The 14,825-nt window shown below is 41.1% G+C and overlaps 1 protein-coding gene across 2 annotated transcripts in view; it reads right to left on the bottom strand.

The window, feature by feature from the left end:
• Nucleotides 1–14,825, bottom strand: part of PDCD6IP (programmed cell death 6 interacting protein) — a 151,810-nt gene that overhangs the window by 107,846 nt on the left and 29,139 nt on the right. For both annotated transcript variants that reach the window (XM_070727508.1, XM_070727507.1), the window contains exons 2-3: nt 13,080–13,134; nt 11,921–11,990 (exon numbers count right to left, since the gene is read on the bottom strand). In XM_070727508.1, coding sequence (XP_070583609.1) covers nt 11,921–11,990; nt 13,080–13,134 — 125 coding nt within the window. The remainder of the gene's footprint in view (nt 1–11,920; nt 11,991–13,079; nt 13,135–14,825) is intronic.

Genomic DNA, 14,825 nt, shown 5'->3' with positions numbered 1-14,825 from the left:
ATAATAGATTGGTGGCATTATGCCCAGATTCGATCCAGATACCAGAAGGATATAACTCTTTACACTTTTAATAAAAGTAAGAATTTGCTAAGTCATTTAATTATTAATAATTCAGTAAAAATGATAGGGAAAACATATAAATTCCTTATCGCTCACAAAAATATAGAGTTGACTCTAAAAGATACCATGATAAGATGGTGCAGAAATATAGGTAAGGAAATAGATATAGATACTTGGGAAAAAGTTTGGATTAATAATTGGAAAATGACCAAGTCAGTTTCATTAAAAGAAAACCAAATTAAAATGTTTTATAGATGGCACCTTCCACCAAACAGGATAGCAAAAATGTTTCCTAAAACATCCCCACTGTGTTGGAAATGCAAGAAAGATATAGGAACTTATTACCATCAATGGTGGACATGTGGTAAAGCTAAAATTTATTGGAAGATGATTGAGAAGATATTAAAAGAAATATTAAAATATGACATAGATAACACCCCGGAATTTTACTTATTAGGAATTACTAATCAGACTTATAAGAAAGAAACTCTTTACTTAATAATACACATATTAACTGCGGCTAGAATAATATATGCGCAAAACTGGAAGGGGGAGGAAATCCCCAAGAAAGAAGAAGTTATAGCTAAAATATTAGATTGCGCTGAAATGGATATGATGACACGACGATTAAACGATCAAGAAGATACAAAATTCTATGAAACATGGAACAACATATATAAATGGTTAGATAAGAAAAAATAAGAGATAGATCTGTTTTTATTTAGGTAATAACAATATTAGATGTATTTGTTGATGATTTTGATATAGTAGTTTACTCACAAGCGATATATTAAAAATTCTGTTTTATGTATGTTTAGTAACTGAGATTTGTTTGAATGTTTGATTAGATGAATATATTACACATAAACAACATATTAAGCATTTTTACTTATACCGTACTAATATCGTATTTAAGATTTGAAAATTTTTTACTAAACTTTTTAACATTTAACAAATGTTTGATTATGTATTCTTTTTTCTATTTGAATGTACACTTTCAAAAGAAGCGGGGAAATACATCCCCATTTTATGTTTAATGTTTGTATGTCTGTATGTCTGTTTTATGAAAAATAATAAAAAAATTGAAAAAAAAAATAAAAATAAAATGGGAACATGGAGATAAACCTCCATAAGGTCTAAGGAAGACATAAAGTCCACCGGGAAAATGGATGCCAGGAGAGAAGGTAAGGAATGCATCTTGAAAATTCTGTATTTAATGTACTGGTTTAATCTTTTAAGATCCAAAATGGCTCTCCATCCTCCAGGGATCTTAGGGACCATGAAGAGGATGGAGTAGAAGCCAAGTCCTCTATGAGAGGATGGTACTGGCTGGATAGCCCGATAATAAACAAATGCTGGATCGCCTCCTCCATGCGGAGACGGAAGGAGAAGGATCTAGGAGAAGGGCAAGAGATAAAACGTTTGGGGGGGGGGATGGAGATAAACTCCAATTGGAGACTCCATTCAACTGTGGAAATAACCCAGGGGTCCTTTCAGGTATGGCACCAGCTGGGAGCGAACCAGGCCAAGCACCTCCCCCAATGGGGATAGAGTGGTCATTACCACCTGGACCTTTTTGAGGCCCTAGAGGAGGAGGAGCCTCTTTGATATCAAGACCCTCTGCCCCTGGGGTTATACTGACCTGAGTTCCTTTGAAGTGCGAACACCTGATCTTATTGGCGACTGGACCGCCGAAAGGGCTGAAGCATTAAGCAGCCTACTTGGTATTAGGACCCAGGATTTTCTTATTATCAGTGGTTTCTGTAAGTAGAAGATCAAGTAATTTACCAAATAATAGCTTACAATTTAGAGGACCCAAGGAGAGCTGCCACTTCTGCGTCACTCCCACTTGCCAGGGGCAGGGCCATGCAGGGTAGCATCCGCAACATACTGGGCCGCTGCGAAGACCTTGTTGAAGTCCTGTTGGCCCTTCAAGTTATCGGGAGGGATATGCTGTTGAAGTTGCTGTAACCACAGAAGCATGTCTCTAGTAAAGAAGGATGCTGATGCTGCACATTTAATAGCCCAGGTGTCAGCAAGGAAACATTTCTTGGGCATTTGCTCCAGACGTTTGTCTTCCAGTTTTAAGACTTCTTCTGCCCCGTCAGACATGGCTACTGCAGAGTGCAGGGTCTTGACCAGCTCGTCTGCCTTAGGAAAAATAAGATCCTCATAAGAAGGTGAGACTTTTTACAGTTTCTTAACTTTGGAGGAGGGATTAGAACCCAAGGATGGATGATCCCACTGTTTCAGCAAAGCGTTCTTGAATAGTTTAGGCATGGGGATGACCTCAGTATCTTCCTGCCCCTCCATGAAGAATGGGACATTTTCTTCTTGTGGAGCTGCAGAGGTCAGTGCTTGCTTGTCTTGACCTGAGAGGCCTGTGGCTGCCCTAGCTTTGAGCAGTAGGGACTTAAACAACGAACAGCAGTAGGGACTTAAAAGGGAGAGATAATAGAGGATGGGGAAGTTTGATTTGAGATTCTTCATCCTCAGACAGGCCTTGGAAGGGGTCATCCCTGTGTTCAGGATCTTCATCATCCTCGTTCTCTTCCTCAGAGGATTCAGAGTCTGGTTCTTGTGGGACTCTGTAGCTTGAGAAGGAAGTCATAGGTCTGAAACGAGAGTGACTACGAGGATGGGAATGCACATTGATGGCCTTGAATTTGGCATCAATGGCTTGAGATAAGGCAGAAAAATTAGATTGCAGCTCAGAAGGAAGGTTAGTAATAGAAGCAGGTAGATCAGAGGGAACCCTGTAGGCCCTGGAAGGTTCAGACTCTAAGGGACCCTGATTCAAAGGTCTGGTACCTCTGGGCCTAAGCCCTATAAGTTAGGTTGGGGTCTATTTAGGTATGGTTCATCCAGAGACAAGACAGGTATACCTGAGGGAGGCAGATCAAGAGGATCTGGGGGTTCAGGTGAGCTAACGTGAACTTGGACCAGCACTCTTAAGCGTTTGGTTGATTGTTCATGGATTTTTTTTTAGTGCTTTATCCCTTCTCTTTCAGCTCTGGTGGGCCTGGCCACTGGGGGAGCTGCAAGAGAGGAGGACAAGGCCTGAGGCATGATTTCAATTTCATCAACAGTAGGCCTAAGGTCCTGAGTATTTCTGGAAGAAGTGCCTCTCTTGGGAATACAAGAAGCCATGGCCTGAACAAATTACAGGGACAAGGTCTAGAGCCAAAATTTGGAAGAAGGAATAGTCTGAACCAATAAGTTCCCAAGAAGAAGGGGCCCCAAGCTCCTAGGCCCAGGAGCATCTGCCACTCAAAGACAATCTGGATCAATCCAGAGTTCGTGCCAATGAGTCCAGAAGGGCTAGGCCTCACTGATTAAGCAACCAAGGCACACTAGGCCTAGCACAGGAGTAAAAGCCTGAGACTCTCACAGCCTACTCTGGGCCATGCAGTGGACTGTAAGGCTCCAAACGGCCTGTTCGTGGGCAGGCCAATGGTGCTGGAATTACTGGATGCTGAGGGCTTCGCGCCAAGGAAACTCAATAAGAGTCAGACTAAGTCCAGAGGACAGAAACAAGTGGACTTGTAAAAGCGTCCCACTCTGCAGGAGGTAACAGAAGCCAATTAGTAATAAAAACCTCTCAGCTGGGCAGATTTAATGATAGCAAAACTCAACTATCTGTAGCGAGGAGGCAAAGCAATTGCGCAATTAACTATTAGCCTCGTTGCAGCTTCTCCGCTCGGAGCCGAGCCCAGGAAGGCTGGCTGAAAGCCAAACTGCTTAGATTGCCGATAAGAAGGAACTAATTACAAGGGGTGGGGTCAATGGCTGCGGCAACACGGAGCTGCCCTCGGTCTCTAGAGTATAGGTCTGAATCCCCACCGTCCGGGGGTCTCGGTTCTGATGAACCGAACCCGATCCTCCCTGGAGGGAAGGTGATGTAAGGGACGCTATTGGAGGCCTGGTAGGGGGTCGGCAAACCCCCGCCAGGTGAACCGACCTGGTCTTGCGCCAGTGGTGGTGCAAGGCCGGCCAGGCAGCCATATCTGTGCCGGCACCAGCCACGGGAGACAACGCAACGCAGGCAATTGAAGAAGACCGATAATATCTGGAAAGGGAATAAAAAACAAGCATTGGCATGGTGAAGAAACTTTAAGCGGTGTGCTGGTGAGTTTGGAGTGCTAAGGAAGCTAATTGCATATGTTCGAAAATCGGTTACGATCGTGATTAGAGAAGCCGGAAATAGATCACAGCGGCTGCTCATGAATAGGGGCATACAGCAAGAGCATGGACTAGCAAAAGTGCCTAATCAACGTTCTTCTTTTGAAGAGCTTTAAAGGCTGTTAAAGATGGACCTTGGATCAGATCTGATTTGGTGTTTATTTGGATTATGGTGTATTTTTGCTTTCCCTTCGAAAGTGACGTGTCATCTTGGGGCTGTCGTGTGGCTTTCGGAGCTGATTTTCCATCTTGGAATTGTGATTTTGGATTTGGGAAGTAAATGCAATGAGAAGATTTGAATAAGATTTGAATAACAATGGGAAGATTTGAATAACATCATCACAGAGAGGAATGGGAAAGATCTAACTAAGCAAGAACCTTTCCTAGCTTTTCTAACAGAATAATTTAACATATACTTTTAAGATACACACGGAGAAGATCTGGAGCAGGACATGGACATTTTACATTTAATTTAATTTTTACAGTATCATCCTAAGCAAAGAAGAAGAAAATACGCTATTTTTAGAAGAAAGGAATCTGTTAGAATCGTGGCTATATCTGTTAGAATCGTGGACATTACTTGATAAGAGGCATTATATTCTTAAATGTTTAACTATATTAAAACTATTGAATTTATTAACAGGCTTATATGGGGAAAAAACTCTGGATATATAACCTACTTGATAATAATATGGATTTGATAGTATTAACATCAGGAGGGAAAAGAGTGTTTTGAAAGGATTCTATGTTTTTTATATATATATTTTTAATTAGGATAAGATCGTGATTATATGAAATTCGTTTATGCACAGCCTAAAAAAGGGGGGGTATAATATTAGAGGAAATGTATTTTGTTTTGGAGAATATCTGGTTTGAGGAAAGGGGGATTATTTAATACGTAAAAAGCTTTTTATATATTATATGATACTGGTTATAATAAGGCTCTTTGTATTTTTTTCTTTTTATAAATGTTTTATTTATAAACCTTTTTCTTATTATTTTTTTTACTATTTGGGAAAATTTAAATTTAAATCTAGAACTTAGGATATAAAAGAAACACATGTTTATATGGAAATATAAATATAACCTTTTTCTTTAAAAAAATTTTTTTACTACAGTGATACCTTGTCTTACGAACTTAATTGGTTCCAGAACAAGGTTCGTAAGGTGAAAAGTTTGTAAGATGAAACAATGTTTCCCTTAGGAATCAATGTAAAAGCAAATAATGCGTGCAAATCCTTCAGGAAAATCCCAAACTTTAGAAGGGAGGTGAACAGAGGGCAGGGAGGAGCAGCTAAAGGGGGCGGGTGGAAGAAGCAAGGCTAGGCTAAAGGGTGAGTGGGACGGAAGAAAGGCAAGGGGGGCGCCCCTCCCTTTTCTTTCTTCAAAAGACACCCTTTCAGTGCCTCTGCAAGCACAGTTCTCCTACTTTTGTTAATGCAAACTCTTTCCCCCTCCAAGCTGTCTCTCCCTTTTCTTTCTTCAAAAGACACCCTTTCAGTGCCTCTGCAAGCATGCTGTTCTCCTACTTTTGTTAATGCAAACTCTTTCGCACTCCAAGCCGCCCCTCCCTTTTCTTTCTTCAAAAGACACCCTTTCAGTGCCTCTGCAAGCACGCTGTTCTCCTTCTTTTGTTAATGCAAACTCCCCCTCCAAGCCACCCCTCCCTTTTCTTTCTTCAAATAAGGGGGGGAAAAGAAATCCCTTCATCCCAGCAGCAGCGGCTTGGGTTTGTAACATGAAAATAGTTCGGAAGAAGAGGCAAAAAAATCTTAAACACGGGGTTCATATCTCGAAAAGTTCGTTAGAAGAGGCGTTCGTAAGACGAGGTACCACTATATTTGGAAAAAATTAAATTTAAATCTAGAACTTAGGATATAAAAGAAACACATGTTTATATGGAAATACATGATCTGAATGGAGAAGAGGAGTGAAGTATGCTAAGCGATGGCCAGAATCAGTGTTCCCTATAAGCTGCGTGCGTGAGCGCGCGCGCCCCCCAAAATACCCCCCACGCACTTTTCCACGTTCCCCATCCCCGACAGCCCACGGGGGGGCGGGCAGTAGAAAGAAAAAAAGGGAGCCGCGGCCACCTCTGCCTCCCCACGGTGCCTCTGGCCCCCTCTCGGCCCTGCCCCCCACCCGCCCGATTAGCCCCCTCTCCTCCTCCACCCTCTCTCTCTCTTTGTCACTTACTTTCTTGCCTTGCCTCCTGCCTTGGGGCGCGACTTCTCTCGCGGCCGTGGCTGCGGATTCTCCTCCTCTTCACTCCGCGCACTTCAGGAATGCCCGCCCTGCCCCTCTCGCAGCCCCTTTGCTGGGAGTGCTTTCGTCCCGGACTTTCAGCAAGGGGGCTGCAGTAGAGGCAGGGCAAGCGTTCCTGAAGCGCTCGGAGAAAGTGCTCTCGCAGCCCCCTCGCTAACACAGAGAGAGAGAGGGGGGGGAGAGAAAGTAAGTGACAAAGAGAGAGAGAGAAAGGGGGGAGAGAGATAGCAAGAGAGAGAAGAGAAAGAAAACAAGAGAGAAAGAGAGAGAGAAAGGGGGAGAGCTAGCAAGAGAGAGGAGAAAGAAAGCAAGAGATAGAAAGAGTGAAAGAGAAAGAAAGCAATAGAGAGAAAGAAAACAAGAGAGAAAGAGAGAGAGAGAAAGAGAGAGAGAAAGAGGGGGAGAGATAGAAAGAGGGACAGAGAAAGCGAGAAAAAGAGAGAGAGAGCAAGAGGGGGAGAGAGAAAGAGAGAGAAATGACTCTTGATTTAAAGCATGTGGTAAAAAGCACCCAAATAATAACAGAAAAACCCCCCCAGCCGTTTGTGTGTGTGTGTGAACTCTTGAACCATTTCCAATAGCTCACCTGTTATTGGAAATGGTTCAAGAGTTCATACACACACACACACACACACACACACACACACAAGGGGGGAGGAGACAGGGATGGAAAAAGAGAAGATAGTAATAATAGTAATAGATTTTGGTTTTGTTTTATTATTAATTTCTTTTAATAAAAAAGAAGGGAATTTTTTTCTTATTTATTTATTTACTTATTTACTTATTTACTTACTTATTTACTTATTTATTTATTTACTTACTTACTTATTTATACTTCTATGCCGCTCAGTCCCAAAAGGACTGCCGCTCAGACACTATACTTTTCCGCCCACACAAAAAAAAAATTAGAGGGAACATTGGCCAGAATATAAGAAAATGATCTTAAACTTTAGGAGCAGCTAATTGATTCTATAAGATTTTTTTATAAGATATAAGACAAATTCCTTGTGTGTCCAATCACACTTGGCCAATAAAATTCTATTCTATTCTATATAAGATATAACGTGTATGAAATAAGTATTAAAAATGAATTAAGAATGGAATGAATTTATGTAGATAAGAAATGAACTGATTCATGGAATAAGTTACTTTCTAAGGAAAAAAAAGTTCTTCATATACAAAGCAATTTTAAAAGTTTGCAAAAATTGAAAATGTTTCGTGGAGAAAAATTTAATATTTGGGAAAATTTAAAATTAAATCTAGGACTTAGGATTTATCAGAATCACATGTGTATATGGAAATATATGGATTTGATGGCAAGAATATAAGAAACAAGTATTGAAAATGGAATTAATAATGAAATAATGGAATTAATTTACTTAAATAAGAAATGAACTGATCTTTGGTTTAAGCTATCTTCTGATGAAAATATGTTATTTAATTTATTGATTTAAAGCTATCCAAAATATGGATCGAAGAAGGGGAAGCTCTTCCTATTACCTATTGGGATCAATTTAAATAAAATAGGGCATGAGAATTCCGCTGGGCTTGCAGCAATAAAGTTAAGACTAGGGTATAAAAAATTTAGCTGGACATACAGCACTATATTTATAATTAGATCCTAGTTGGATATTGGAGGGCTTTCTTCCTTCCCTTTAAATTTTTTTTTATGAACAATGATGGAGAAATTACCTTAGATATTTAAATTTCAGACAATCTGGATCACAAATTTGGAAGAGCATATTATTAATTTTTGAAAGATTATAAATTGGGTCAGGATTAGGGAAGGGGAATTTTCTTTTTTATTCACTGGGACCAACAACTTAGATTAGGGCATGATGATTCCACTGGGTTTGCAGTGATAAAACTGGACTCGTTTTATCCTTTATATAAAGGTTGACCCTAGTGGGCTGTTAAGGAAATTTCTTTCTTTTCTTTTCTTTGTTTGGGTTGGAGGATTCTGTTGGGTAAGTTCTTTTTTTAAAAGCAATTTTAAAACTTTACAAATTTTGGAAAATGCTATAAGGAGATAGGTGGAGAAGTCAATCAGAAGAAGAGGAAAGTTCTTTGCTCTTTCCTCCTTTTCTTACTTTTTTTTTTGTTTTGCGCTTTTCTTTTTCTTTCTTTTTTTTAGCTTTCTTTTTTTTATTCTGCTGCGTCGTTACACCTATATCTTATCTTATCTATTTAGTGTAATTTTCTATTCTCTGTCTTACGTTTTTTTAATTTCTTAATTTATTTAGAGACTTAATTTCATTTTATTTTTTATAGACTTAATTTTATTTTGATTCTATCCTTTTCATGTTTAATTTTTTATATAAAGCAATTAGTAATTAGGTTGGTAATTGGATTAATTAGGCACTATTTGGTGATATTATTGGGTTTATTTTTTCCACTTTGATTACGCTACTGTAAGAATTTTTCAAAGGCTTTTTTTAAAGGGTATTTTATTAATAGGCGTTAACTATTTGTAAAGGGTATTGATTATATATGAAAATTAATATGGAAGTGATTAGGAGAGATTTGAAACATTTCAGCCTATTCAATGTGAGATACTAGAATTCGGAACAGCTTAAATGGGGTCTTAGCTAATAGTATATTTCTATAGCATTAAAAAATTGGGCAGCTATTTTTATTCAGATGTCAAAAGTGAAGGTGGTAGCATTGTATTCTATAACTTCCTGAAATTGATTTATTGTAAAACAATTTGATGTTGTTATAATTTTTATTGTACTGTGATTGGAGAGAAAAAAAATAAAAAAAATTATTTGCCAAAAAGAAGGAACTAATTACTTATCTTTTCTGTTGGTTTTAAAGAGAAGGAGAAAAGGGAAGGTGTTTGTTTGGAGAGGAGCTAAGCCATCACGCGTCCTGCCGGTAGGAGGACCGAGTGAATTCTGGGGAAGGGGCAGATCCTGCAATCTTTTTAAAGACAGGCTCGGTCCTATGTGGCCTGGACAGTGAGCAACCGCATGATTGCGGGACCCAGTACAGTGAAGAGGCTGTACTTCCTAAGAATGCTCAGGAAGATAAATGTATCTCAGCATCTATTGTTGTCCTACTATCGCAGCACCATTGAGAGCAACCTAACATATGGTATTCTCGCACGGTATGCCGCGAGACATGGTTAGGTGTGCCGCGAAGAAGGAAGCTCAGCTTCTGGTCTCGCAACTTTTTGCTGAGTGCGAAGTGCAAAAAGTTGTGAGACCGGAAGCTGAGCTTCCTTCTTTGCGCCTTCCAAGTTTTCCGTCAGCTGCAGCGCCCCGCCTGGCTGGAGCTTCCCTGGCGGCGGCAGCGGGTGAGCTTTGGGGCATAGTGGGGGGCGGCAGCAGCGGCACCGGGCAGTAGCCGTGGGGCGGCGACAGGGTAGTCAGCTGTGAGGCGGAACTCCGGAACGGAGGCACCGACGGCGGTGGCTGGACATGTTGCTGTACGCTGTACATGCTGGCATTGCGTGGCTGGCCCTTGCCTGCTGACTGGGCCAGGACGGAGGCTCCAGCCCCAAGCCCATGCCCAGCGCAACGCCAGCATGTACGGTGTCTAGCAACACGTTCAGCCGCCGCCGTCGGTGTCTCTGTTCCGGAGCTCCGCCTCACAGCTGACCACCCTGCCGCCGCCCTATTGCTACTGCCCCAATGCCACTGCTGCGGCGTGGTGTACAAGAAAGAGAGAGAGAAAGAAAGAAAGAGATAGCAAGAGAGAGAAAGAGATAGCAAGAGAGAGTGGAGAGAGAAAGAGAGAGAAAGCAAAAGAGAGAGAAAGAGAGAGATAGCAAGAGAGAGAAAGAGATAGCAAGAGGGAGGGAGAGAAAGAGGGAGAAAGAGAGAAAGCAAAAAAGAGAGAAAGAAAGAGAGAGAAAGAGAGAGAGAGAAAGAGATAGCAAGAGATGGAGAGAGAGAAAGAGAGAGAAAGAAAGAGAGAGAAAGAGAGCAAGAGATGGAGAGAGAGAAAGAGAGAGGGAGAGAGAGGGGAGAGAGAAAGAGAAAGCAAAAGATAGAGAGAGAAAGAGAGAGATAGCAAGAGAGAAAGAGATAGCAAGAGAGAGAGGGGGGGAGAGAGAAACAGAGAGAGAAGAAATAGCAAGAAAGAGAGAGAGAGGGAGGGGGAGAGAAAAAGAGAGAGAAAGCAAGAGAGAGAAAGAGGGAGGGAAGGAGGGAAAGAGAAATAGCAAAAAAGAGAGGAAGGAAGGGAGAAATAAAGAGGGATGGAGAGAGAGAAAAAGAAAGAGGAAGGAAGGAAGAGAGGGAGAGAGAGAAATAGAGCTAAAGAGAGGAAGAGAGATATTTTTTTGTCCAAACTTTGTTTAGCCGCCCCCCCCCCCCGCTCCCCCGCTCAATGTTCCCCAGGATTTTGTAAATGTGAATAATGTGCCGCGGCTCAAAAAAGGTTGGGAAACACTGCTGTAGTGGATAAAAAAGCTTTACAGAGAATCATTAGAACTGCCCAGAATATCGTTGAGCTCCAGCTACTAGCCCTGGACAATATCTTCACATCTTGCTGTTTTAGGAAGGTGCACAATATTCTCAGAGACTCTTCTCATCCTACTTACAATCTTTTTGGACTACTGCCTTCTGGCAGAAGATACAGAATAATTAAAACTCGAACTGTTTTCTGAACAGTTTTTATCCCAGAGCTATAATTGCACTTAACTATGTACTAGGGAGTCACCATCAGTGCTGGACAATATTATTTGACCTATTATATATTGGATGGTTTAGGTGGGAAATTGTGAAGGGTTGAGCATGTTTTTTCAGATTGTTATGTATGTTGAGACTGCTCTTTGGCGTCATATGAATTTCGTTGCATGGGTATACTGTGTATATACAATTATAATAAAGTATTTATTTATATTTATACTTATGCTTTTAGAATATATATCAAGTAGAATAAGAACACCAATCTGACTATCAAAATATAAAATGACAATGAGGTGTCTGGCCTGATTCTAGTTTCTTTCAATTGACAAAACATACAAAGTAGGTAATTATATTAAAAACCGGATAGGATATACAATATTTACACAGATAGATAACCACAAGGTGCCTCAACAACTCAAAACCTTTAGGGTTAGTGAACATGAAGAATATAGTTGCAAAATCAACTAGTCTTTTTAGCACAAATCAATTTCATGTCTCATTCCAATGAAAATGTTAATAAACCTTAGCAATCTTTTATCAAGTAAATTATTCCATTCCAATACTGTTTGTTTCTAAGGATCAAAACAAAAATTACACTCAAATTCATGTCTCTTCTGTACAATCAGTTAAACTGACTTTTAAATTAATCACATAGGTAAAATGAATGGTGTTGAAATTTAATAAATAAATAAGCAATTCTTTAAAAATATAGTAAATTAGAATACTTATGAAAATATTAGATTTCATATATTTTCAATTCTGTAATAATTAATTACCAAGTTTAACAGATCCTCCAAACAGTGATCCTTTGTCAAAAGCATCTTTCCAGGTAAAAGTTACACAGATCTAAAAATATAAATAAAAATAGTAAACTAATTTCTAGTCTTAAGATAAATGTAAATGTTAAAAAAATATTCCTTAAGCAAAAATACAGATGTCAAAACCAGTAAAAATCTGCATCTTATCATTATCTGATAATACATATGGATATAAGGAAATTTTGAGAAAATGTGATATATGATAAAGAATTGGGTATATTTAAAGTTCCTTTTACATCAATTATTTTATTATTATAACCAGAATTGGGTGTAGTCTTAAAACAATATATATTTATGCCATTCAATTAATTGGACTATTCTTAATTTTTGTAGAGTCAAGTACATACTGAAATTTTCTAGGGCAGCGATGGCGAAACCTTTTTGGTTCGCATGCATGTGCCCACACCCCTTCCCTCCCCCCATGCATGTGTACCTCCCGCATTGCCCGTGCTTGCGCACAATCCCCCACCCATCCCCACGCATGCGCACAGGCTTCACTGAGGCCTGGGACAGTGAAAAAAATGGGCAAATGGGCAAACCAGAAGTTTGATAAAAAGGCTTATGGTTTGCCCATTGTGCTGCCTTTTGCACTCTGGAGAGTTTAGAGAAGCTTCCTGAAGCTCCGGGGTGTGAAAAAGTGCATTTTCTTTACTTCTGGTTTGCCTGTTGGGCAGTTTTTTTGCCTCCGGGGCTTCAGGAAAGCTTCCCTAAATCATCTGGAGGGCGAAACGGCATTCCTCAAGGCCAAAAATCAGCTGGCCAACGCATGCATGTGTGCTAGAGCTGACATAGGGCGTCTAGTGTGCCCTCTGATATCGCTCCATGTGCCACCTGTAGCACGCATGCCAGGAGTTCACCATCACAGTTCTAGGGAAACTAATATACTGTATTCCAAAACTGTGATTAATATGTATTTTTGTAATTCAAAAGAGTATTGTCACACTTATAACAAATGCTTGTCCAAGGCTGATGTCTTCACGGTTTCATTTATTTACTTAGAAAAGCATAGTTTAAAAGTATAGAATTCATTCAAAAGCAACTTTTTATTCCAATGTCAACTACTGTCTTAGACAATATATTGCATTTTAAAACAATATTTAAAACTTTCATACATTACCTGGTTTTCAGAAAATGGAAATTTTGGTTCTATGGAACACAGTTGATCATAGTATCTGAAATAAACAAATACCACCATAAGTGTATGTTGTTGCAAATATACCAGATTTGGAATCCACAAGCCCATGAATGAGATGGCTCTCTATCTCTATATGAACATAATTCCCCCCTCTCTCTCTTCCTTTCTCTCTCTCTCTCTCTCTGTGTGTGGTGTGCCTCCATTCAAAACCAAGAAAGAAAACCCCCAACTCCATGTTTATAGAAAAAGGAATTTTTACTGAGTATGAACTGACAGCAACAAAACAAAAGCAAGATCTGAGACTAAAAAAAATGAAAATTACCGTATTTTTCGCTCTATAAGACGCACCTACTGATAAGACGCACCTAGATTTTAGAGGAGGAAAATAGAAAAAAAATATTTTGAGCCAAAAAGGGGAGAGGAAGAGAGGAAGGAGTGAAAGAAGGGAGTGAGGGAGGAAAGAAGGGAGGAAGGAAAAGGAAAGCAAGAAATGGAGGGAGGAAAGGAAGGAAGGAAGGAAAGAAAGAAAGGGGGAAGGAACAGGAACAGAGGAAGGAAGCAAGGAAACTTATGAAAGGGGAGAATAAGAGAGGAAGGACTGAAGGGAGGGAGGGAGGGAAGAAGGTAAGAAGGAGAAAGAAAAGAAGAAATAGAGGAAGGGAAGGTAAAAGAGAGAAAGAAAAAGAGCAAGAAAGAAAGCAAGAAAGAGAGAAAGAAAATGAAAGAGAAATAAAAATAGAGAGGGGGAATGAAAGAAATGGAAGGAGGGAAGGAAGGAGAGAAAGCAAGAGAAAGAAAAAAGAATGAAAGAGCAAGAGAGCAAGAGAGAAAAGGAAAGAAAGAAAGAAAGAAAGGCAACTTCAAAGAAAGGCTCACTGAGCATCTCTCACTCTCTCTCTCTTTCTATCCCTCTTTCTTTCTTTCTCTTCCTTTCTCTCTCTCCTCTTCCTTTATCTCCTCTCTCTCCCTCCCTCTCTTTCTCTCCCCCCTCTCTCCCCCTTTCCCTCTCTCTTTCTCTCTCTCCCTCTCTTGCTATCTCTCCCCCCTCTCCCTCTCTCTTTCTCTCCCCCCTTTCCCTCTCTCTTTCTCTCTCTCCCTCTCTTGCTAGCTCTCCCCCCTCTCCCACTCTCTTTCTCCCTCTCCCTCTCTTTCTCTCTCTCCCCCCCCTTTCTCTCACTCTCTCTTTCTCACTATCTTGCTGTCTGTTGCTCTCACTCACTCTCGTTCTCCGTTCTTCTTAGCGGTGACGCGCGCACGCCCTGCCCGCCTCACCTTTGCCGAGAGCTCTCAGCAAGGGGGTTGTAGGAGAGGCGGGGCCGGCGGCAAAGGTGATATTCAATGTCGGGGGCGCATGGGCGGTTGCACGCGCACCCTATCTCCCTGCTAGCCCACTCGGAATATTCAAAATAAGAAAAACCTTCGCCGGCAAAGGCTTTTCTTATTTTGAATATTCCGAGTGGGCTAGCAGGGAGATAGGGAGCGCGCCAACCGCCCGTGCGCCCCCGACATTGAATATCGCCTTCGCCGGCCTCCGCTGACAAAAGCCTTTGCCGGCATTTCCACTCGGCGCAGCGGCGGGCGGAGAGAGGTAAGGGGGGGGCAGCGGCGTCCCTCCTGGCCTTGGCGGGCCGCCCGACCCTCCCCACCTCCTGCAAACGCGGCGGGCAGCGGGGGGAGAGCGAGGAGCCGATTCCGGCGGGCGCGGGGCTTGGCTGGCTGGCTGGCGGG

The sequence above is a fragment of the Erythrolamprus reginae genome, chromosome Z (assembly GCF_031021105.1).
Source record: "Erythrolamprus reginae isolate rEryReg1 chromosome Z, rEryReg1.hap1, whole genome shotgun sequence".
In the NCBI taxonomy this organism is placed as follows: domain Eukaryota; kingdom Metazoa; phylum Chordata; class Lepidosauria; order Squamata; family Dipsadidae; genus Erythrolamprus; species Erythrolamprus reginae.
This window is presented reverse-complemented; position numbering and strand designations above follow the sequence as displayed.